General features: G+C 41.5%; 1 protein-coding gene across 6 annotated transcripts in view; it reads right to left on the bottom strand.

Annotated features, from left to right (window-relative positions):
• Positions 1-23484, bottom strand: part of RYR3 (ryanodine receptor 3) — a 474528-nt gene that overhangs the window by 207353 nt on the left and 243691 nt on the right. For all 6 annotated transcript variants that reach the window (XM_069950600.1, XM_069950599.1, XM_069950601.1 and 3 more), the window contains 15 exons: positions 22337-23141; positions 20966-21166; positions 20756-20858; positions 20287-20424; positions 18387-18660; positions 17765-17879; positions 17533-17665; positions 14066-14169; positions 12187-12322; positions 8509-8689; positions 7786-7891; positions 6409-6529; positions 4243-4412; positions 2459-2679; positions 1633-1723 (listed from right to left, as the gene is read on the bottom strand). In XM_069950600.1, coding sequence (XP_069806701.1) covers positions 1633-1723; positions 2459-2679; positions 4243-4412; positions 6409-6529; positions 7786-7891; positions 8509-8689; positions 12187-12322; positions 14066-14169; positions 17533-17665; positions 17765-17879; positions 18387-18660; positions 20287-20424; positions 20756-20858; positions 20966-21166; positions 22337-23141 — 2899 coding nt within the window. The remainder of the gene's footprint in view (positions 1-1632; positions 1724-2458; positions 2680-4242; positions 4413-6408; positions 6530-7785; positions 7892-8508; positions 8690-12186; positions 12323-14065; positions 14170-17532; positions 17666-17764; positions 17880-18386; positions 18661-20286; positions 20425-20755; positions 20859-20965; positions 21167-22336; positions 23142-23484) is intronic.

Raw genomic sequence — 23484 nt, 5'->3', positions numbered from 1 at the left:
CATGTGTATTCAGGTATCAGTGTCTAAAGGTATTATGTCGCCTCCTAGTGTTCAAGGATGGTACTTCTCATGTATATTTCTCTGTATATGCCTAATGGTGTGATGATGCAATAGCTGGATGTCACGTGACTGTGCCCTGCTTCCATGGTAACACCAATGGTCATCGAGCTTTTGGCTGGGGTTACCATGTGACTTCCTGTGCTACCTCAGTCTAGTCCCTACCATCAAGGGAATAGGTTGTGTTTGTCCTCTCTCCCTGCTAAGAGAGAGGCCTGCGTGTGCTCTGCTGCTCCAGTCCGCTGGCTGTGTTCCTGTCTCAAGTCTCAGGATTCTCATCTGGGTGTCGATTCTTCAGTCATTCCTCAGTTCCTCTCATCATCATCTTCTCAAATCATCAACAGCAAGTATTTCATTCAAGTCTCATTCCACCCAGCATCTCAACTTCAGTTTCACTACTACTCCCATCATTCAGCACGCTACTCTCACAGCCTATTGTAGCATCACCCATTACTCTGCTTTATTCAAGATTGCTTTATTCCCGGTTGCATCCGGAGAGACTGTTACTACTAGTTACCACCGTTACAATAAATATACAACTACCGTTGTTTCTGAACCTTGGCATTGGTGTGATAATTGGTGCCCTGACTAAGGACAACGAGGAATCGCATGCCCAGTATTCCCACAGGGGCCCGGTTTCCAGCTGTATCACCCTCGTGCCTACACCGTGACCACATTATCCTACAGCTGCCCCGGTTCCTGCCTGTTAGCAACATCTACACTGCGGAGTGGCCCCTAGGGGCCAGGGCATCGCACGTGGATGGATTTCAGATTGAAATTTATACACACAACTAAATATGCATTATGACCTTCAAAAGGATTATTTATAGCATTTCTGATCAACTTCAGTGGAATACCTGTACCGCTTTAACCACTGTAACACAAATCAACAGAAAAATTCAGACAACCCCTTTAAGCCCATTCAGTCCAAACTTCCAAGTCAATGGGACTATGCTTGCCTGCAGTACCTTACCATTTTTCTTTTATGCACATACAAAAGTTAAATATGGCTGACAATGTTACAGGGTCCTGTGGCTGGTGTTATAGGGGTGTTCCAGCGTAGAATGTTTAAATCAACTGGTACCAGAAAGTGTAAAAGATTTGTAATTTAGTTCTATTAAAAAAATCTTCAATTTTCCAGTACTTATGATCTGCTATATGTCCTGCAGGAAGTGGTGTATTCTTTCTAGTCTGGAGAGCAGGAGAGGTTTTCTATAGGGATTTGCCACTGCTCTGGACACTTTCTGACACAGACAGAGGTGGCAGCAGAGAGCACTGTGTCAGACTGGAAAGAAAACACCACTTCCTGCAGGACATACAGCAGCTGATAAGTACTGGAAGACTGGAGATTTTTTAATAGAAGTAAATTGCAAATCTCTGGCACTTTCTAAAACCAGTTGATATGGAAGATTTTTTTCTTTGCTGGAGAACTCCTTTAATAAGAAAGCACAAAGGACCTTAAAATTCTTTAACCTCTAATCTTTATCTAGAAGTTGACAGACATTTTAGTACACACTGTACAGTAATGAATCCTATGTTCAAACAGGATTATAAAGTATGCTTATTATCAGATACCTTCAGAGGCATTTTACAGTATTCGTTTAGCAATGGGACATCAAATACCAGACGCCGCAGAAGCTGCTGAAGCATGGAAGGCCGCATGTGACTGCAAGAAAGAAAGGGAAATTAGAAAGATATTCACAACGCAAAAAAAAAAAAAATCTTTTTCCATCCTATTATTTAGGGTACGTACAGTATGTAAGTGACATTTTTCCCCCTAAGAAAGGACCTCTTCAGGCTGCATATGTAGAAGGACATTTTTTTTTTTAATTTAAGAAAGGACATTGAGTGTTACTTCTTTTTAAGCACCAGTCTAAAAAAACACAACTACTTTAAAGGGGTTTTCCAGTGTTAGCACTTTCTTCCAGAGACAGCATTACTCTTGTCTCCAGTTTGGGTGCAGGTTGTGCAACTCCGCTCCATTAAAGTGAATGGAACTACACTTGAACTGGAGAAAAGAGTGATGCTGTCTCTGGAAGAAAGTGGCCATGTTTTTTTAATGCTGGATAACGCCTTGTATTCACAGTCTAAAGAATTGTATGAGCCTACTCCATGTATAACTGTAATCTGATCTGTAACCCCCTAAATGCTGCGCTCAATAGCAATCTATAGGGCATATAGGTGTTTAAATGGGAGACATTGCTCCTGTGCAGCCTAGAATTGCTTCCCCAGGGACGTAACTGCAGGACGTTAATCAGTTGTCATAGCAGTGGTAGGCCTACTGAAGACCTCTATGGCAGCCATGTTTGTACTCCTATTACCCTGCCATGGTCACATCTGGCCTAGATGTGATATGAATGTAGCATCACAGTAATAAGGTGACAATAAATCAAAAGATTACCTGCTTATGGAAAGCAGACATTCCTCAATGGTGTCCCTTTGAGCTTTGGTTAGGGAGCGCCCCTTGGACAGTCTGTAGATTGTATGCAGGGTGGAATCGATCAATGCTGCATAGTGCTCAGTGCCCGAAAAGAGGGGAGCACAGCGAGTGAGCAATGGGAGCACCGCCGAGCAAATGTATCGATTCAAGGCAAGAGCCATCTCTGTGACACTCAGTAAAGCCTGTGGAAAAAAGCAACTTGATTAGAGGAGGTATTAGTACATACAGTCACATTAACATCAATAATGTCCACTAGGGGGCAATATCCAATGGCAAAGAGGACAGCCGAATCTGCATATAGACTAGTCTGAAACTGAAAGGTGGGCCGGTAGGACTAAAAAATGCACGCATTTGGGGCAAGATGTAAGAGTCCGGCAAAGTGAAGGTTTCATTTACAGGAAACATAACTTTTTAGAAATTTTCATGTATGTTTATAGGCTGTGATGCATGGTGCTGGGAAAAAAGCAGAGCTTGTAAAATATATGTCTCTGTGTGTGTATATGCAGACTGTTAAAACCCCCAAAATATAAGGATAGTAAATGTATGGCAGCACATTAAAAGAAAAAAAAAAAACTCCCTGTACGTTTGACACATAATAAACACTTTCAATGTGCGACATCATTGTAATGTCTATTAAATAATAAAATTTAAAAAATTCTACTTTTCTTACATTCAATTCTTTGGCTGCAGGTGAAACCTTTTGGGAATAATGATGCTTCGCGGCGGGTAGCAATTGTTGAATGTTTATCAATACATACAGTATCATCATGTATAAAGTGTGTTCTAGCTCCCTCTGCTGGTACACATCGGTACAGTTTAGGTTTTCTCAATTTCTAGAGTTGAGTGCAACTCAAGCATGCTCAAGTAGGATTGTTAGGCATTTGAATACCGGTGGCTGAAAAAAATCAATGCAGCCCTAGGGAGTCCCGGAAAACATGGATACAGCCCTATGGTCTAAGACTGCATCCATGTTTTCCAGGACTCCCAAGGACAGCATCTAACTTCTCCAGCCACTGCTATTCAAATGGCAAAGTTCCTATGGGTTGAAGACTCCGACCAATTTCAAGAACTAGCTGGGAGAGTCTGCGCTTCTGTGTCACGTGATCTAGACAGACTCCCAGTTAAAGTCTATGGGGTTGTCCAGCTCTTATAGGCATATAGCCGCGAGAGGAGTGCAGCTAACAGCTTCTCTCCCTGCTTGTTCCCTTTACCTGGTTTCATTCACCATAAGTGGCTGGTTTAAATGACTTTATAGGTCATACACATACATATTGAAAAAAAAAAAAAAAAATCAGCTGAACTCAATGTATTTGGTATCACTAGTTGATTGTCTAATGTGTGTGGAGAGAAAGATTGGGCATAGTGGATTTCACCTGCCTGATAATTTTGTTCTCGGAGAGATAAGTCACCTACAGAAATGTCTATCAGTGGTTTACCACCACCCTCTATCCATTCAAAACACATGAACGCTCAGTTCAGCTGGTCATTCATGTGTATGGAGAAATCTAGGCAGATAGCTGGCAGGTGAACAAAGATTTGGCCAACATCCATTCCAGATATGAACTAAAAATGGTTGTGAAACAATCATTCACAATCCATCTACCAACATTTCTCTAATTTGTATTTCCGTGTGATGTTCATGTCAGTGATACTATGGAATAAGAACAGACTACTCCTGTAGGAATAATGGAGGAATTGCTCTGCTCAAGGTGTTAGAGCACTGTAAAAGGACTTAAACAGCTTACTGTGTCAAGGGAGGCTGATGCTCTGAGATCCGGTAAGAATGCCACCTCCAGTAAGTGGAGGAGGACCCTTTGGTCCTTAATACCATAGACACGGTCTAGGAAAAGCACCATGGGAGCCTTGTGATCAGGGCAGAAGCTGGCCGCCATGTCGGGTTCAAACACTGTGCCATCTGAAAAGAGGAACAGACAAGATAGATAGGTATATTCTGACTTTTTTTCCCATGGCTTTCACAATGGGTTGTTATGCTGGGGAATTTTAAGGAATCTTATTCATGGGTTACAGAAGATATCTGCATGTATGCTTGCTTGCCCTGCAGTGTGGATTTTAAATTCACAAAACGCCAATTTACCATTTTACGTTGCAAATACAGTGCTGAATTATTACAGATTTAGCCTAATAATGTCAAAGTCAAAATTCACTCTAAATCCACAGGGTGCGTTCACAGGATCCGCAGCAGATCTGCTGCAAATTTGATGGTGCAGATTTGATGCTGTGTTCAGTTATTTAGATTAAATCTGTTGTGGATCTGCAGCAGAAAATCTGCTGCGGATCCGGTACGTGTGAACGTACCCTAAATTTTCTGAACCAACATGTGCAGCGACGGACTACTCTCAGACCTCATTCACACTTGGATAATGTGGTCAGTATTGTTGCACCAGTAATTGTGAGAATCAGGAATGGGTCCAAATTGTGGACATTTTTCAATAATAGTTTTTTCTTGTGTAGGTTCTGCTTGTAGCTTTGCCTTATAATTACTGAAGTTAAATACAGACCTAAGCAAGTACAATGGGGGAGATTTATCAAACATGGTGTAAAGTGAAAGTGGCTCAGTTGCCCCTAGCAACCAATCAGATTCCACCTTTCATTTTCCAAAGAGTCTGTGAGAAACGAAAAGTGGAATCTGATTGGTTGCTAGGGGCAACTGAGCCAGTTTCACTTTACACCATGTTTGATAAATCTCCCCCAGTATGTGTAAAGGAGGCCTTAGGGTAGCATTCCACATTGCAGCTACAGAACATACATATGACTAACAGAATCATTTGGTCGTTTGCCTCTCCCGGAATTTTACCACTGCGGTAGATGCCACGTAGGACTATACCTTTATAGAGTAGATCGCTACGGACACAATACGATATCTGCATTGATAACAGGTGTTTAGCTGGTAAGTGACATAAAGGTGTAAGAGCACTAAGGGGGAAAATGATCAATGTTTTTGTGCACAAATGTGAGGGCATTGTGGGAAAATAGACTTAAAGTGACTGTACCACCAGGCCCAGGCTGAAGCACTGGAGGCGGGCCGACCCACCCTTAGTGGGAGGAAACCCCAGCCCCTCTATGATAGGGTTCTATTGATTTTAATGGAGTCACTTCATGGAGGGGCTGGGGTTTCTTCCTACTAAGGGTGGGTCGGCCCGCCTTCAGCGCTTCAGCCTGGGCCTGGTGGTACAGTCACTTTAAAGGGGTATTCCTATCTGAGATAGTTATGCCCTATCCACATAATGCACAGGAGAGGAGATACGTACCCTAATACAGCTTTTGTCTCTCTTTGAATACTTAACAGGTGACTCGGTGGCCTGCAGCTCCATTCAGCTGGGATTTTGAGGCCTCTGTTCTCGGAATCTCTTAGTTATGCCCTGTCCTGTGTATGCTGTGGATTGGGCATAACTACCCCAGATGGGATTACCCCTTAAAGGAGAAGTCCAGTGGATTATAAAATCTGGCAGCTGGTAGGGGGGATATTGGTTAAAAGTACTAGCTTACCTTTTCTCGAGCCCATGGTGAGCAGCAGGACCCCCCATGGGCTTCGAGATCTCTAGTGCTGACACGTCACGACCCGGCTGATGGACTGGCCACTCAGCCAGTAAGTGACTGGGGCGGAAAGCCGATCAGGTCAATGATTGGATGAGCGGCCAGTCCATCAGCCGGGAAAGGCCTTTCCCCAGAGTCGTGAAATCATTACAACTCTGGGGGTGTGTGTGTAATGCTTTCCGATGGGGGTCCCGCAGCCGCTCCCATCACTCACCACGGGCCCGAAGAGAGATAAGTCAGTACTTGTAATCAATTTCCCCCCACCCCTGCCAGCTGCAATATTTTATAATCTGCTGGACTTTTCCATTAAACAATAGATAGAAATAATAGAGGTATTGGGTCCTATGAGACTTTACCTTTGTTAAAAGCAGGCAGTTTCAATGGGATGCTGATAATTCCAACAAGATCTTCTGTGGGCACCAGGGATCGGAGGATGGAGCGAATTCTTATAGCTTCACCTTTACCAGCTTGGATCAACTACAGACACAACGGGAATCGGGCACTTAACATCGGTGCACACAGGTGCCTTGACTACACACCACATTTATAATTAAGCCTCCATTAAATGAAACAGTAATTGCAGCTTGTGTAACTGCAAATGTATTGTGTCTGCATGCTACCAAGTAAAGGCTGTTTATGCCCCCTGCCTGTATTTATGTCAATTACAAGTGCCAGCTAATGGGAACAGATGACGGCTATTCACAAAGTAAATTATACCTAGGTCTATTTAAGTGTTTACTTGACATTTAACAAAGGGAAGAGTAAATACATTGAATTACTTTAATGTGATGATTGTGTCGCACTCGCTCCTTCACTGTTAGTGCAAAATACTAACTTGATCTTACCCTGAATGAATAGATTGGTTGTATCTGATTTACTAAAATGTTATTTTTTTTACCGATCAGGAACAGCGCCAGTCTTGTTCAAGGGTTGCAGCATTGAGCATTCAGCTAGGGCTATTTAAAGGGGTATTTCACCAGTAGATAACTTGTAATATGTTGCTGCCTGTGGAGAGACTAACAATTCATTCCATACTTGTTATTATCTATTCAGTCTCCTTCCCCCCAGTTCTGAGCTGCTGCTTTCTGCTGAAGACATAAAAAAGCCTTTCTCTGCTTCTCTTCCCCCCTCCCTTCTGAAACAGCTAATGTACGTAAACAAGTCCCTGGCTGGCTTTATCTGCAACTTTGTAGCTTCTTTGTAATACTGGGAGGGATAATCTGAGGTCAAATTGTTGATTAACTCATTGTGATTAATCCCCCTGGCATTACAAAGAAGTTACAAAGTTGAAAATAGGGACTTACATCAGCTGTCTCAGAAGGGAGGGCGGGGAGGAGGGACAAAGAGGCTCACACACAGATTTTTGTGTTTCCAGCAGATAACAGCAGCTCAGAACTGGGGGAAGGAGACAGAATTGATAATAACAAGTATGAAATGACTGTTTAGTTTCACCATGGGCAGCAACATATGAAAAGTTATGCTTGAGTGGAATACTCCTTTAATATTTGAAATCTGAGCTGTGATTGGTTGCTATGGGCATCACAGAACATAAGAATTCTTAATACTCCCCCCCCCCCCCATTGTTTTTGTATCTTGCATTTTCCTCTCTTGTTCTATCAGACAATCTAAAAAAATATTGAATGCAGATTAGATGTGGCCCACACATGCTGGATTAAAGAAAATGAATGTAGATTTCGTATGTGTGTACTTTGATGTGCGTCTGTGTTACATACATGTGGTTCTGGTGCGCAGCGTCCCAGAAGATCAATAAGGGCAGAATAAAAGGACATTATAGCATTTCCCATGTGTACAATCTCTTCTTCTTCGTCTTCCTCGACCCTAAATTAATACAGAAAGATTAATTTATGTATCCAGGCCAAGGGTAAGAAACCCTGGCTCTCCAGCTGTGGCAAGACTACAAATCCCATCATACCTGGACAGCATAAGCTTTGGCTGTTCAGGCATGATGGGTGTTGTAGTTTTGCAACAGCTGGAGAGCCGTTGTTTTCACACAATCCAATGAACAACGGCCGTTGTTTGGCACTCGAAACAGCAGCAGTTATTCAATTCTTTGTGTTAAACTGCCATTGTTCCATTGACTTCAATGCATATATTGCAGTATGAAAAGAACGACAGTTGTTTTAATTGAAAACAATGGACGTTCTTTTTTTTTTTTAAATGTTAGACTCATTAGACTGCAAAAAATGCAGGGTGAACCTGGCCTAAAACAGGCTTGGGGAACAATTGGCACTTCAGCTATTGCAAAACTACAATTCCCATCGTGCCTGGACAGCCGTTGGCTGTCCAAGCATGATGGGAATTGTAGTTTTGCATCAGCTGAAGGGCCAAAGATTCCCCTTTCCTGCTCTAAAACAATACATTACCTATTTCTATGCAGTATATATATTTTTTTACTTTCTTTCTTCACTGGGAAAACAGATGTAATGTATACTCACACTTCCCTCTGATACCCCTGAGAAGGCAGGTCCAGAGCTGGGTTCTCAGAGATGTTAATAGCCTCCTGCATAGCCGCCAGCAAACCATTGCCCCCCTCTCCTCTCAGGGAAGGTCCAAAACACTCAGGGCGTCGGATGAGAAGCTTCACCACCACACTGGCGTTTTCTTCAACACTCTCGCCTGAAAAACAAGAGAAACAGAAGGCAGCCCTTGGTTACCTAAGAGAAGTCTCTGAGGACACAACAGCAGAAGAATACTCAAGTGCAGGTCTCTGTCCCCAAAGATGAGGCATTCAGACTTGTGAAGATAATTGGAGGGAGCATATGCAGAGCGGCTACAATGGATGAGATCATCGACTTCTATTTAGCATCTTAATTATAGATGTAAAGAGGATACAGATATACTGTAAGGCATTTCATTCAAAAAAAATTAAGGACAAGGCCTTTACAACAAGTATAGGTCTTACAATTCTCTCCATGATGTCTTAGCTGGTCCGATATAACAACAATAATGGTATAACAATACTAAACGACATTGAGAAAACAAGATACTATTGGTTGTCTCACTAGTACAGCTTTTTTATTCTCTTTGATAGTACAGCTTTCAACCATTTTTCCTATCAAAGCATATAGACATTGTCTTAAGTTTTTTATATGAATAGACTGACAGCAATGTGGGGATACTGGTGCCATGGTCCCTTTTTTGAACTGTGTTTTCGGTCTATTCCCGGGCACGATGCTAGGGAAAAGACCGGAAACGTGTGTGGGAACCAGACGACGGTTCAAAAAAAGGAACAGGGCACCAGCATCCCCAAGCCGACGCAAGTCTAGTCATATAAAAATCGATGTACATTCACTATATATGTCCCCATATATCTTACAATTATGTCAGCTGAACCAGCTTTTTCACTGCCTGACCCTTTTGTTCCTGTAGAGACAAGCCACCACCAGAGATGTCTGGCTGTGGCCTACCCCTCCATGTGAGAAATGACGGTCGCCAGACTGACAGTTATTAAAGTTGGTGTGTGACCTTTAGAAAAGTGCTGTTTTGATAACACAATTGCATTAAACAAGTTGTCCGGTAGTCTGCCACCTACTACTAGCTTTTTGAAGAAGCAGATAGAATGGGCTTTTAGGAATTTTCCACATCAACCTAAACTTATATCAGCAACTGTGACGTTAAAAACCTGCACTGTGATTGCCTAAGGGTACAAACCCACTTAACGTATTTGCTGCGTGAATCAGTCTTAAAAATAAGCAGGCAAAACGCAGGTTGGCTTTATACGATTGTTCTGCATTGAAATACGCAATTGCGTATTTTTGAAGCGTGAAGCTACATGCGTTTTTCGCACAGGTTGTTAACAACTGATGCTTTGCTAACAACAAGCTTCACGCTTCAAAAATACGCAATTGCGTATTTTAATGCAGAACAATCGTATAAAGCCAACCTGCGTTTTGCCTGCTTATTTTTAAGACTGATTCACGCAGCAAATACGTCAAGTGGGTTTGTACCCTAAAGTACGCTTTAACGTCATCCTGAGAACCATACTGTATATTTGGCTCTTAAGTCAGGATCAAATAGCAAGAATTGCACATTTGATTTAATTCACATCGCAGTTCATGGTCATCCAAGATTAGACAGAAGTCTTTATACCATTCATGCTTAAAGGGGTTGTCCATTGGAGTGAGCAGTTTAAGGAATCGCTGAACGTCCTAAAGACATGCATGCAAGTTTATTACATTTATGATGAACTAGATGACATTATTGTGTAAATGTCACATCTGAATACATTAACACCTCTTGTTTGCTGTTCCCAAACAAGCCTCTCTCTAACTCAGTCAATTAATATTTGTAGTTATTCTCCATATTTTGTCATTTAAAGGGCAGCTGGATTTCTGTGTGTCATCCTGACATCTGTCTTAAAGGTGAAACATGGGGAATGTGTAACTGGCCGGTCACGCATGGTTTAGACTGTCGGGAGACATGTTTAAAGATCCAGGTATAATAAAAGAATTTTTATGATCATATTCATGTCTGTCCAGCAATATCGGCCATAGTCTGCCCACCACTAGCCCAGGGCTTTTCCCTATAATTAACCTTTGTTTTAACATTTTTATTAGAGGTAATTATTCATAGCAACGCTGTAAGATTTTAATAGCCAGTCTTGAAATAATGCAAGGTAGTCTCTCTATTACAATGACAGGCACAGGGCCCCCAATATTGGCATCTCCAGTGTACCCATGATGCTTTTGGTTACACGAGAACCACTGCAGTTCAGCACTACACTGGGTAGACTGTGGATGGGGCCGGACATGGTGCAGGAGGAGAGGGAATCACTCTCTGGCTCCTGGCTGAAGAAGAAAATGGAGGCTATAATTGTTGCCAAATATGCTTCAACGGACTAAAAGCTTACCTTTTATTTTTTCCTTTTTAATACATGTGATCCTTTCTCTGCTGTGTGTCTATGAGACCTGGACAGCCCCATAGACTTGCCCTGGGAGTCAATGACACACAGGAAGGACCGAATGCCCTATGCCCCAAACCTCTCCCAGCTTGATCTCCTGATTGATCCTGGCCTGAACACTAAAGCTTGACCCTGACCGACGTAAAGTTTTGACCTGTGACTTTTCTGACTATTAAACTATATACTGTATCTGGAGGTGAATAGAGTATAATGCAAGCTACACACACACATAAACTTCACACACACACACACACACACACACACACACACACAAATATTATATATATATATATATATATATATATATATATATATATATATATATATATATATATATATTCACACACACACTGACATCACTTAAGCACACACACACACACAGACAAACTCTGTATGTTTAAAGGAGAAGTTTGGCCATTTTTAAAATACGGCAGCCAGCAGAGACGGGGGGATTTGATAACAAGCCTACCTCTCCCCTTGCCCGTGGTGAGCGGTGGGGCTGGGCTCTGGGATCTCAAGCGCAGACATGTCCCAACCAGGCTGATGGACTGGTTGCTTAGCCAGTCAGTAACTGGGGACAGACGCTGCTCCAGTCACTGATTGGCTGAGCGGCGAGTCCATCAGCCGAGACAGACTCAAACCCCCCCCCCCCCCCCCCGTGCTGTGACGTAATCACAACTCTCGTGAAAGTTTCTTCCGACAGGGGTCCTGAGGTTCACCAAGGGCACAAGGAGAGGTAAGTGCCTACTTGTTATCAAATTTCCCCCTGCTGACTGCCGGATTTTTAAACTTACTGGACTTCTCCTTTAATGTAACAAAACCTGTACTTTCAAAAAGAAATTTTTAAAAACCTGTATGGTTTAAAGTATCCTCATCCCTGGACATGACCGCCAGAGTTGTTTAACCATCCTGAGGACACATCATGTGGTCCTGTATTATCATACATCTATTTCAAAAATGTAGAGCTAATACAGAGAATAATTGCAGTTGGTCTTGCAAATGACCAGCCTCCATATCAGCTTTCTATTCTTGGGCTGTGTTTCTACATTTGCCTTCAGACTGCAATACAAACACTGGGTCACTATGGCTCAAAATAAAATTTAAAAAATTAATAACATTTTTTAACTACACTAGTTTTTTTTTCATTCTCCATTTATTGTCTCATGATTTCTTCTTATTGTTTGTATACAGAAAGTCTGACTTCTATACTTACAGTTCACAAAGACTGCAAAACGCAGGAATGACAGGTAGCGCTCGCCCTCTATGGGATTCCATCCAATGTCTGGGTATCCTTTGGCTATTAACATTGGACAACTCTGCAGCCCACAACCTGCCAAGTATGTCACAACCTGTGGATAAAGCAGACAAGCCTCTAAAGTGAAGGTCCAACAAGTTATCGTAGCAGCCCTGAGAGGACAAAGCTGAATGACAGTAAAGGTCTCTAGTTGTTTCCTTTCCAGAGCTCATTCCTCTGTTTAGATGCCCGGATCAAGTTAAGCTGCTGACATGTTTAAAAAAAAGTGAAAGATTCCTAACTTCGTGAAGGCTTTAGGGAAGCAGGCTCAGCTGTCTAATAGACCTGTCAAAAGCCGAATATCAGAGCTTTATCCTTCAAACCCAGAGGCTAAAGATTCTAAATATTTACTGATTTTGTACTTATTTACAAACATTTAAATACAAAGGGTTTCCCAGAACTTTCGTATTAGGCCTAATTTTTCAGGTCTGTGATCCAGGAAAAAATCATCTGTAATTGCATCTGTATCTGCAAAAATGTTGAACTGATAAAAAAAAAAAATTCACTAGTTTGCTTAGATGTCATGGATTTGACATTCATGATGTCCGCCAAAATCACGGATCCCATAGACGTCTAATGGCGCATCCATACAGCAATCACAATCTGCACTAGGACATGTCCTATCTTTTTATGGAAAATGTGCGAAACGCACAATAGAACCCAATGGGCAATAAGTTGATCAGTGATTGTGAGTGTGCAATCACTGAGAACTTTGTGGGACGTGTGAATAAGGCCTAACAGATGTAGAGATAAGTGTAGCAGTTCAGAGCATTGCCTTAAAGTGACACTGTCACCCCCTTTTTTGCATTCTGACTTCTCTAGACAGGTGTAAAGGATAAATTTTGCAGTTTTCATACCTTACATCATATCATACGTCATGGTGCTTGTTCAAGTAAAAAGTGAACTGCATATTGTGCTAAGTGGGCGGGGCTTCACAGCCCCTCCATGACATCTTTGGCACATAGGCCCCATCCCCTTGCCGACCATTGGAACAGGCTGGCCTAAAGTTCTAGGCCCCAACCCTTCTAGATTGGCTCATACCAATGAGCGTTGAGGGGGTGGGGTCTATGTGGCGATAACGTCCATGGGGGTGGGGGTCAATGATGGAGCTCAGGGCAAGGCTAAGTGGTGCTGTTACCGTGAAGCCCCGCCCACTTAGCACAATCTGCAGTTGATAAAAGATGACTTTTTACTTTGACAAGCACCATGACGTATGATGTAAAATAAGGTATGAAAACTGCTAAATTTACCCTTTTTACACCTGTGTAGAAAAGTCAGAATGCAAAAAGGGGGCGATAGTGTCCAGGATGGAAAAGGGGGCGGGGGAACACAATAAAGGACTTCTCTTCTACTTGTATATGTGTATGACCATACATGTCACAGTGTTTACAAGTCCACGTTCCTGTGTACATAAATGAGTGTACAGTACAAGTGTATCCATGTTTATGACAATCCCCTTTCCTTTTACAAAATCCTGCATTTACCTCTGTATTCAACTGTGTATGACTAAACTATGAAAAATGTTCTTTTTTTTTTTTATGTCATGTTTTCAAATGTAGTTTTTTTTTTTTTTGAGCATGAATGCTATACAGCCTTAAGGACTAGGTGTCAATTATTGTAACTTCGGAGTTTAGCAAGTAAGGAAATATGGTGATTATTTTCTTATGGTTTTCTTTTATTTCTCCTGCCTTTTGTTATCTCGATATTTGAATATGGAATGATTTATCAGTGCTTGATTTGCACCTATTAGTGTGACTAAGGTTCTCATCATTTCTACAGTCATTCACAGATATATTACCTTCTCCAGATCTGGCTCTTGCAAAGCCAAAGCGAGTTCGTTGTTATCCATTACAGATGCTGCAGCGACATCTAGAGGCGTAGAACCTCTCATGGAGGGAGATGCTGTCAGGAGAGAAACCAGTCATGAGATACCTAAAAAGCAAACGCTGTATTTCATATAAAAATTTAATTAAAAAAATCTAGTGTTTTCATATGTCTGCTTGTTGGTGTTGAGCTTGAACATTTTGCTTACTATTAGAGATGAGCGAACCGGGTTCGAGTTTGAGTCGATCCGAACCTGAACGTTCGGCATTTGATTAGCTGGGGCTGCTGAACTTGGATAAAACTTTAACGTTGTCTGGAAAACATGGATACAGCCAATGACTATATCCATGTTTTCCACATAGCCTTAGGGCTTTATACAAGTTCAGCAGCCACCGCTAATCAAATGCCTAAAGTTCGGGTTCGGATCAACTAGAGCAGTGATTTTCAACCTTTTTTGAGCCGCGACACACTTTTTATACTTAAAAAATCCCAGGGCACACCACCAACCAAAATGGCTCAAAATGACACTAAAACAGTACATATTATACATATAGTTAATAATATAGATTCTAAATGTATTTATACTCATTCAGTGTGAAACCTGGGCCTGTTTTCTTCTCCCCCCTGTGCTTCTCTCCTGTGCTTCTCTCCACCATACTTCTCCCCCCTACTTCTCTCCTGTGCTTCTCTCCCCCGTGCTTCTCTCCTGTGCTTTTTTCCACCATACTTCTCTCTCCCCTGCTTCTCTCCACCAAACTTCTCTCCCCCCTGCTTCTCTCCCCTGTTTCTCCCCCATCCCCAGGTTTCTCTCCCCCATTGTTTTCTCCTGTTTCACAGGGGCACCATAGTTTGGGGAACTTTCCCCGCGGCACACCCAACCATGTGTCGCGGCACACTAGTGTGCCACGGCACACTGGTTGAAAATCACTGAACTAGAGCATGCTCCAGGTTCGCCCATCTCTACTTACTATATATCCAGAACATGTGAAGCCATATAAATAATAATAAATAAGCTGAAAATCTGCTACAATTGTATCCACAGCTCCAACTCCCGGATGGAATAACTATAAATGATGCATTATTGTATGGTCCCCGGATACGTGTAGCTCATGCAGGGTTGTAGCGGATACACACCTGTAGCAAGCTCACAGCAATAGAACTGATTATGTCTGTGGTTATATTTTAGGGTGCTCTTATGTGTTCAGATTTAGGATGCCTTTCTAAAGTTTAAATTAAGTGTGGATCATAAAGAAATGCCCACTCTATCCATAATTTAAAAGGGGAGTTCAGAAAAAAAAAAATCAGCTGGTGCCACAAACTGCTTGAGATTTATAATTTACTTCTATTTAAAAAATCTCAAGTCTTCCAGTACTTATCAGCTGATGTATGTCCTGCAGGAAGTGGTGTTTTTTTCCTGTCAGACACAGTGCTCTCTGCTGCCACCTTTGTCCATGTCAGGAAATGTCCAGAGCAGTAGCAAATCCCCATAGAAAACCTCTCTTGCTCTCTAGACTGGAAAGAATATACTACTACCTGCAGGATAAGTACATGAAGACTTGAGAGATTTTTTTTTTTTTAAATAGAAGTAGACTACAAATCTCTGGCACCAGTTGATTTGAAAGAAAACATTTTTTGCTGAGGTACCCCTTTAAAGAGTTTTTTCCAGGATAAAACAAATAATAGCCTATTCACAGGACAGACTATCAATAGTTAATTGACTGGGTGCCAACACCTGAATTTTCCCTGCTGACCAGCTGTTTGTTGCCCACACTACAGTGTGAACAGAGCTGGAAGCAGCTGCCTGTCTTTTCTGTGTAATATTAGACCCTGCTGCCAATTCTCACTGTAGTGTGGGCAACAAACAGCTGGCCAAAGGGGAAATTCAGATGTTCAACTACTGATGCCCTGTCCTGTGGATAGCATGGGAATTGTTTAATCCTGGAAAACAACTTTTAAAAAAGGTAAATTATTGATAGTGTTATCTTATGCTGCGTTTACACGTAACGATTATTGGCCCGATCGTACGATTAGCGATGTCGGATTTACGATTTTTTTTTTTTATAACGATCAGCGTTTAGACGGTACGATATATCGTACGAAAATTCACACTGCGATCGTTTTGCGATCGTTTAAGCCTATCTCACACATTGGTTAAATCGGCGAACGACTGTTCACACGGAACGATTTGCGAATTTTTTGCGTACGATGAACGACGATTTGCTGACCTGATGAAAGATCACGATGTAAGATTTATCGTGCGTCGTTCGATCGTTCGCTGCGTTTACACGTACGATTATCGTTCCAATTCGACAGTTATCGCGCAAATTCGCACGATAATCGTTACGTGTAAACGCAGCATTACAGTGAGTTATGTGCTCTGGCTGTGCCCTATTGCTGCCCTCTCTCCTGTCCTGCACTGTGATTGGCAGTCCTGTCCATAAAATGGCTGAGCATATGACCGTGCACCTCACACGAAGTGACGTGTATATCACATTGTTCTGTCACCTAATGCATAGGATCGGCATCCGCCGTGCATCGAAGAAGGCAAGGCTTTCCATACATAAAGATTGGAGCACAATAAATGTAAATGAGTAACATAACTTTACTGTTCTTAAACTATGAATAAAGAGGCAACAAATTATTTTCATCATTGTGTGGTATAAATCACACATTACTCTATTGTATGGGCCGCTATGACTGCAGAAATATGTATAGATGTTTCATATGCAATAGGTGTTGTAGCATTAGTATCATCAAAAACATTTGGCACAACATAGAGATCTGAAAAGTTTGTATTAGTGGGTATTCCTATCTAAGCTAATATAGTTATACTTGTAGGGCTTGTGAAGTTAAATTTTTTTCAAATTACATTCATTTAGTAAACTTGCCTCCTTCCCCGGATATGCTGCTCTTTCCCTTCTATTGTTGACAGCTCTTTGTCTAGGTTACCGACCACCACTCTGGTCTAAAAGCAGTGGTCTCACTGATGTGTGTTTGTGTGTGTGTGTGTGTGTGTATTTTATATATATATATAAATATATATATATATATATATATATATATATATATATATATATATATCGCTACAGTATAATGTAGATGTATAGAGATTAAAATTTTATATTATATGCATATATATATACACACACACACACTTTAGCTATATATACACCAGCCACACCACTGCTTATAGAGAAGAGAGGTGGTCGGTAACTTTGACAATGAGGTGTCAACAATAGGAGGGACAGAGCAGCATATCTGGGGAGGGAGGCAAGTTAAATGAATGTAATTTCAAAAAAATTCTATGACAAGCCTTAGTATTTTATGATGGAAATTAAGTCATCAAAGCATCTTACTCTATATAGATGCATTGTGTTTTGTAGTGTCATACACTTCCAGCCTACTAGTCAAACGAAATCATAGTTCCCTGTAAGTACATACCAAGACCGACACTACTGTTCTCCAACAAGTAGCCAAGATGCTCAAACATGGCCTTTTGGTTTTGTCGACTGATTCTGCAGAAATAGCAAAGAAACCTGCAGCAACTTGCCACCATCTTGGGGAAAGCTATTTGCTAAAATTCAAAAGAAAAAAAATATATTATTCAAATTTTCATCTTCATCAGGTTTGGGCATCTTAGAAGATTAGTAAAGACAAGCAACAACCAACCTACCTGAGATTTGTCGCCTCCCAGCACATTGACCATGACCTCCATAACGGTTTCATGCATCCCTAGAACTCGCATCAGGTTTGGATGCTGATAGAAGACTTTGTTGTTCATGATGTCACTACAAGAAATTGAAATGTTTATTATACATCATCGGACCCCAAAACAGGGAATGAGGTTTGAGGTAATTACAGCAATACAGAAAACGTGGAAAAGCCTTTATAAGGCACCCTGTCTTCACTTTCATGCTGCCTGGACCAAGAGTAATCAGGATAGGCTTTTGACGACCCAACCAGTTTTGATTGATAGATCACTCCCCTATTCGCAAACAGTGGGTGATCTGTCTGATAGGTCAGGGAGAAACCACCAGGGACCAGCCCGATGTCTTGGTGATTCCCACTGAAGATTTGTGATTCCTGATGACTTGGAGACAACCCCAATGACTTTGTTATTCCCATTGATGACTTGGGGACCACAACTTGGTGATTATATAGGGTACTTGGCACCATGTATCAGGAAAACTAAATTTAAATCTCAAGAAAGACTTAAAAGATTTATCAGCACAATGCTTTTCTTTAAAAGTCAGAGGAGGTGGAAGAGGTTTTTCTTGTAACTGCAAACCACCTACCCCAATCCATCAATCATGAGCATCTCTTCTTCTTTGCCCATTCTCACACTTAGCAGCGAGCGTATCTGTCCCAGAGAAGCCAACAGGTTTATCGTATCTTCCACAGAGGCAGCACTGATCGTATAGGTTTTCCTCATGGCCCGTAACAACTCTCCGATGCTGTCATATTGCCGGCGCAGGAGGCTAAACATTATACGCACAAGCTCGGGATCCTGAATGTGGTCCTCTTGAGCCCACCGCACCATAGTTTGTGAGATGAGTTCTTTAAGTGTGGCTGGAAGGAAATACAGAAGTACACAAATCAATAATAATGTTCTACCTGGACCCAGAAAAGCAAAGGTATTTAATAACACAACTCCCAAGATACATTGTAACATTATGGAATACTTTGCCATCATCCTTTATGAAGCTGAATGCCAACCTACAGTATGCAAGGAGGATGGCACTAATTGCAGTTCAGCTCCATTAACTTCAATGGAACCAAGCTGGAATACCCTCACCGTAACAGGACAGGATAGGTGCTGTTTCTGGAAGAAAGCAGTTGTACTTTTCTAAGCCTGGACAATCCCTTTAAAGGGGCTTTTCAATTATAAGTAACTTGTCCCCTATCTACAGGATAGGAGACAAGTAAGAGATTGCAGGGGGTCTGACCCCCCATACTCTTTGGCGATCTCTAGATCGCCTCTTGTTTCCTTTGTTTTGAATACAGCCAAGGGTCAGCAAGTGGTTCTATTCATTTTCTATGAAGCCGCCGGAGAGAGCCGAGTACAGCACTCAACTCATTCCAGCAGCTCAATAGAGAATGAATAGCACCATGTGGAACCAGTGCAATCTCTTACTTGTCACCCATCCTGTGGATAGGGGACAAGTAAGTTCTAATCAGAGAACCCCTTTATTGACAAGGTTCTATTACCATATGCTGTAACTCTATACATAAACAGTTCTCCCACGCTACCTATATCATACATTGTAGACCATGCTAACTGCCTTTAGATATCAGTATCAATCTTTCCACAATCCCGGATTATTGGGAATATTTCCCCAAAAATTTGAGGTGAATTCTTAAAAGAAAAAAAACATACAAATCTCTAAAATGGATGGGATAGAAGTCAATAATGATTGGTTTCCACCCAATTAGCTGTCAAGCAATGGGGTAATATTACGACACATATCTGGCAACCAAAGAAAGTTGTCTGGTTAGACGCCAAATAACTTTTCCATATGCCCATCAGGCTCAAAATTTATTAAGGTGATAATGAAGATTTATGACTGTCTACAGAAAGTGCAGGAGTATCGATATCCAGTAGCGTTTTGCTTACACCAGCACAACCCCCTAGAGTAAGAAAATGGCTACGAGCATCTGAATTATGTGGTCAAACATATATGTGGTGCGTTAAAGGAATCCAAGTCATGTCAGGGGGCAGATGCCTCAGGAGTACTGACAGGTGGTCCAGTCCTCTGCTATAAACAAGCAGTTATTTCTCACACTGAATGTCTAACGTTATTGAAATCTGATGCCTCTGACTGCACTTAAAATTAGTCCTGGTAGCTGACTCATGATGGTGATCTGGGGAGGTCAGAGTTAGGGAAGGCTCTCAGTCACTCTCATAAGACCCTATCATTTTAATTTTAGTTTACCATCAGATATTAGCAGAGATTGTAAAGGATTAACTTCCTGCATCAGATGTCTTCTAAACCTGATGAATCCAGGGACATGGCGTCAATAATCTGTGGCATTAGGAGAAGCTATGTTAAGGGGCTTAAAGCTCCATCAACACCTTCCACCTCATTAACTCATTCTAGTTACAATCTAATACGCTATAAAACCTGAAATATTTTTAACACTTGAGTTTCTTGTCAAGTCATCTTTTCCTATGTTTATCATTGGGCTGAAACTCACTAGGAGACTTTTCCTCCTCCTCCGCTGGATCCTGCTCTTCGGTCTTTGGCCGCCCCTTAATTTTGTACACCAGTGATCGGAGACGACCTGTCCATGATGTATCTTCTGCCTCCTCCTCCTCTTCTTCCAGTGGGATGCCTTTATTCAAAAAATAAAAAACAAACAAACCTCAAAACATTGTACAATGCAACAAATAAATGAGTGTGGAACATAGTCCATTAGCTGGATGCATTTCACAGACTGAACATGTCCCTGGGAATCAGACCTGCTAAGACCTTAGTCCAAGCGGTACTGTTTTATAATACTTCTTATGGGGTCTACAAGAAAGCTTTGATTTAACAGCATAAAAAAAATCTCCACCCATGGTTAGGAAGACCACATGTAGGGCCACCAAAAGTCACATGTGACTACTGTGCAACTGGAACAGAGGAAGCAATGGTATACACACCATAACAGTATCTATAATTACCACAGTGCATTAGAAGATCCTCATGGAACTCATATAGTTCATCCCGTATCTCTTCAGGGCAAGGGCTATCTTCTTGTATTTGGAAATTCAGAAGCATGTTAATCTTAAAAAAAAAAAAAAAAAAAAAAAAAAAAGAAGAAATAGTCTCCTTTTTATCAGCAAAAGTCGACTTTAAACAATCAAAAGCCTTTTTATGGGTTCTAATCTTACTTGTTCTTGGGGAGGAGAGCGGAACTCCCTTGTTTTCTTGGCTGTCAGGGCCGCAGACATGTTCAATGCTTGCATCAGTTCATTATAACGAAACTTCTGATTATACTGAAGCTTGGACACAAAGTTATCAGAAAAGGAAACAATGGACTCCACGCGATGCTTCAGCTCACAGTCACAGAAGTAATGCAGTAGCTCACACATCTAAAAGTAATGATAGAAAGGTAAGTAACATGAAAAAATACTCATTCTCAATACCTTTGTATGAAGTACACATGAGCCTTGAATTACTGAAGCAAAAGGCCAAGAAGCCCTTCTGGATCTACTATTGAGATGTTTGATCATTAGATTTTTGGAGGTGGAACGAAGATCCAAGGATTTATTCTTATTAACGTATTTGGAGTCAGGAAGGAATTTATTTGCTAATATGGAGCAACTAGCATCTGTCTTATAAGGTTTTTTTTGCCTTTCTCTGAAATTAGAGGCAAGGCAATCCCTATCAGAAGCCCTACAGATTCTGCGATCGTGCTTTCCGCAGTATCTATAGGGTAAACTCTCAGCGCCGGAGCACGGCTCCGGTGCTGAGAGTTGTGGCAGGTCTCCGGCTATCACCGATAGCGGGGACAACCGCGGATGACACAGGCGCAGCTCCTGCGCCTGTGTCATCCTGCGGTGTAAATTAACGTCGCTGCAGCATAAGGCATAGGCTGCAGTGACGTTAATTTGCCCAGCAGCGGGAGAGGGTTAAGCAAGGGCTGCAAGGACATTGGTAACGATGTCCACGCAGCCCTTGTTTAACGATTATCGGGCCGTGTAATAGGCCCAGTAAACGAGCGCCGATCTAGCAGATTGGCACTCGTGTACAATTATCGGGCCATGTATAGTACCCTTACGGGATGGAATTGATGGGCCCTGGTCTTTCCCCAACTTTAACAAATATTTAACTTTGGTGCTTTGATAGAAGCACCTAGAGGGATCTATAATAATTTCTGAAGGGTTACTTTATTTCTTATGTCAATTCAATTAGTCACCACATGTCTAGTATCACTGTTGTTGGATTAAAGGAGAAGTCTGGCAAAAATATTTATTAAAGTATTGAATTGCCCCCCAAAAGTTATACAAATTACCAATATACACTTCTTACAGGAAATGCTTAAAAACTGCTTTTTCTCGACACTTACTACTGCATCAAGGTTTCACTTCCTGTATAAAAGGGTGATGTCACGACCCGACTCCCAGAGCTGTGCGGGCTGTGGCTGCTGGAGAGGATGATTGCAGGGGGATGCTCAGTGTCCCTCAGTGTCCTGTATCACTGTGCTATCATCCTCTCCAGCAGACACAGAAATATAATTAAGTCCTCACGACCATAATTACCTGAAGTTTGACAGATTCTGGTAATCGAGTCTGCAGAAGACCCTTAACAGGAGCCCTGGCTTCCCTTGTCGCCGTCTCTCCAGCTTCCACAGCTTTTTCTTCATCCTGTGCCACTTCCTCCTTCTCAAAGTTTTCCTCTGCATCATCCTCTTTGTTGTCACCAAAAACATTTGGATCAATAAGTAGCAGAATTTGACGGACATCCTCATCCTCAAAGACTCCCATTATAAGAAGAGTCGCAATGAGCTTTAACACTGGTACAAACTGGAACTCCACCTTAAACCCTACAGGATCTCGGATATGGTCTCCGCTGCTTTGTACGGCCTCAGTTAACATGTCAAGTGCTTTGGACTTGAGGATATCAATGGGAATTTCTGGACCATGTTGCTGTCTGTCTTCCCCAATCAATATAAAGCAAGGTATTGTAAAATGAAGGTCAGATTTCAGGCAGGTACTGCGACCAACCCCAGGTAAGCCATGTCTTTTTGATTCATCAGGGAACAGTTTAATTTGCCTCGTCTCATCAGTTATAGGGATAATAAACTCATTGTTCATCATTAGCTTTCCCTCCTTGGCAGACTCCAGGTAGATACTGATAAGAAGGTTATAGAAACCTGATCTTAGGAGACCAGGTAGATATTGGTTATCGATAGTATACAGAAGTTGGGACTGATCTACATGGCTGCACAAGGCATGGGCAACACGATTGTTACCCAGAGCACAAACAGCACAATACAACTTCAGGGTGTGATAGTGGAATTTCATCAAGTCTTCCTGCTCGGAAAGTTCTAAAATGTCAATACACCTAGAAAAAAAAAAAGTGTAATGGAAATACAGACACATTATATGTATATTATATACTCACACACAAATATATAAAAATATGACTGGTTTTATTATTAAGTCTCTCCAAGTAAAACTATCTTTTTTTATTCAAATTTTTTCTTACTGAGGGATCATTAGACAAAGCAATTTTTCCTTTTCCTAAAGTTTAACTGTCATTTAAATGTAATTTTTCAGAAATTAATAAATATCAATAATACAAGCGATTTTATTTAGCAAAAGTGTTTCCTTCTGTACTCAAAAAGATGTTTTTTGGTTTTTTTTTTATCTCCCCCCACCTCACTTCAGAAGAAGCAGGATTTGTG

This window comes from Dendropsophus ebraccatus, chromosome 13 (assembly GCF_027789765.1).
Source record: "Dendropsophus ebraccatus isolate aDenEbr1 chromosome 13, aDenEbr1.pat, whole genome shotgun sequence".
NCBI lineage: Eukaryota > Metazoa > Chordata > Amphibia > Anura > Hylidae > Dendropsophus > Dendropsophus ebraccatus.
This window is presented reverse-complemented; position numbering and strand designations above follow the sequence as displayed.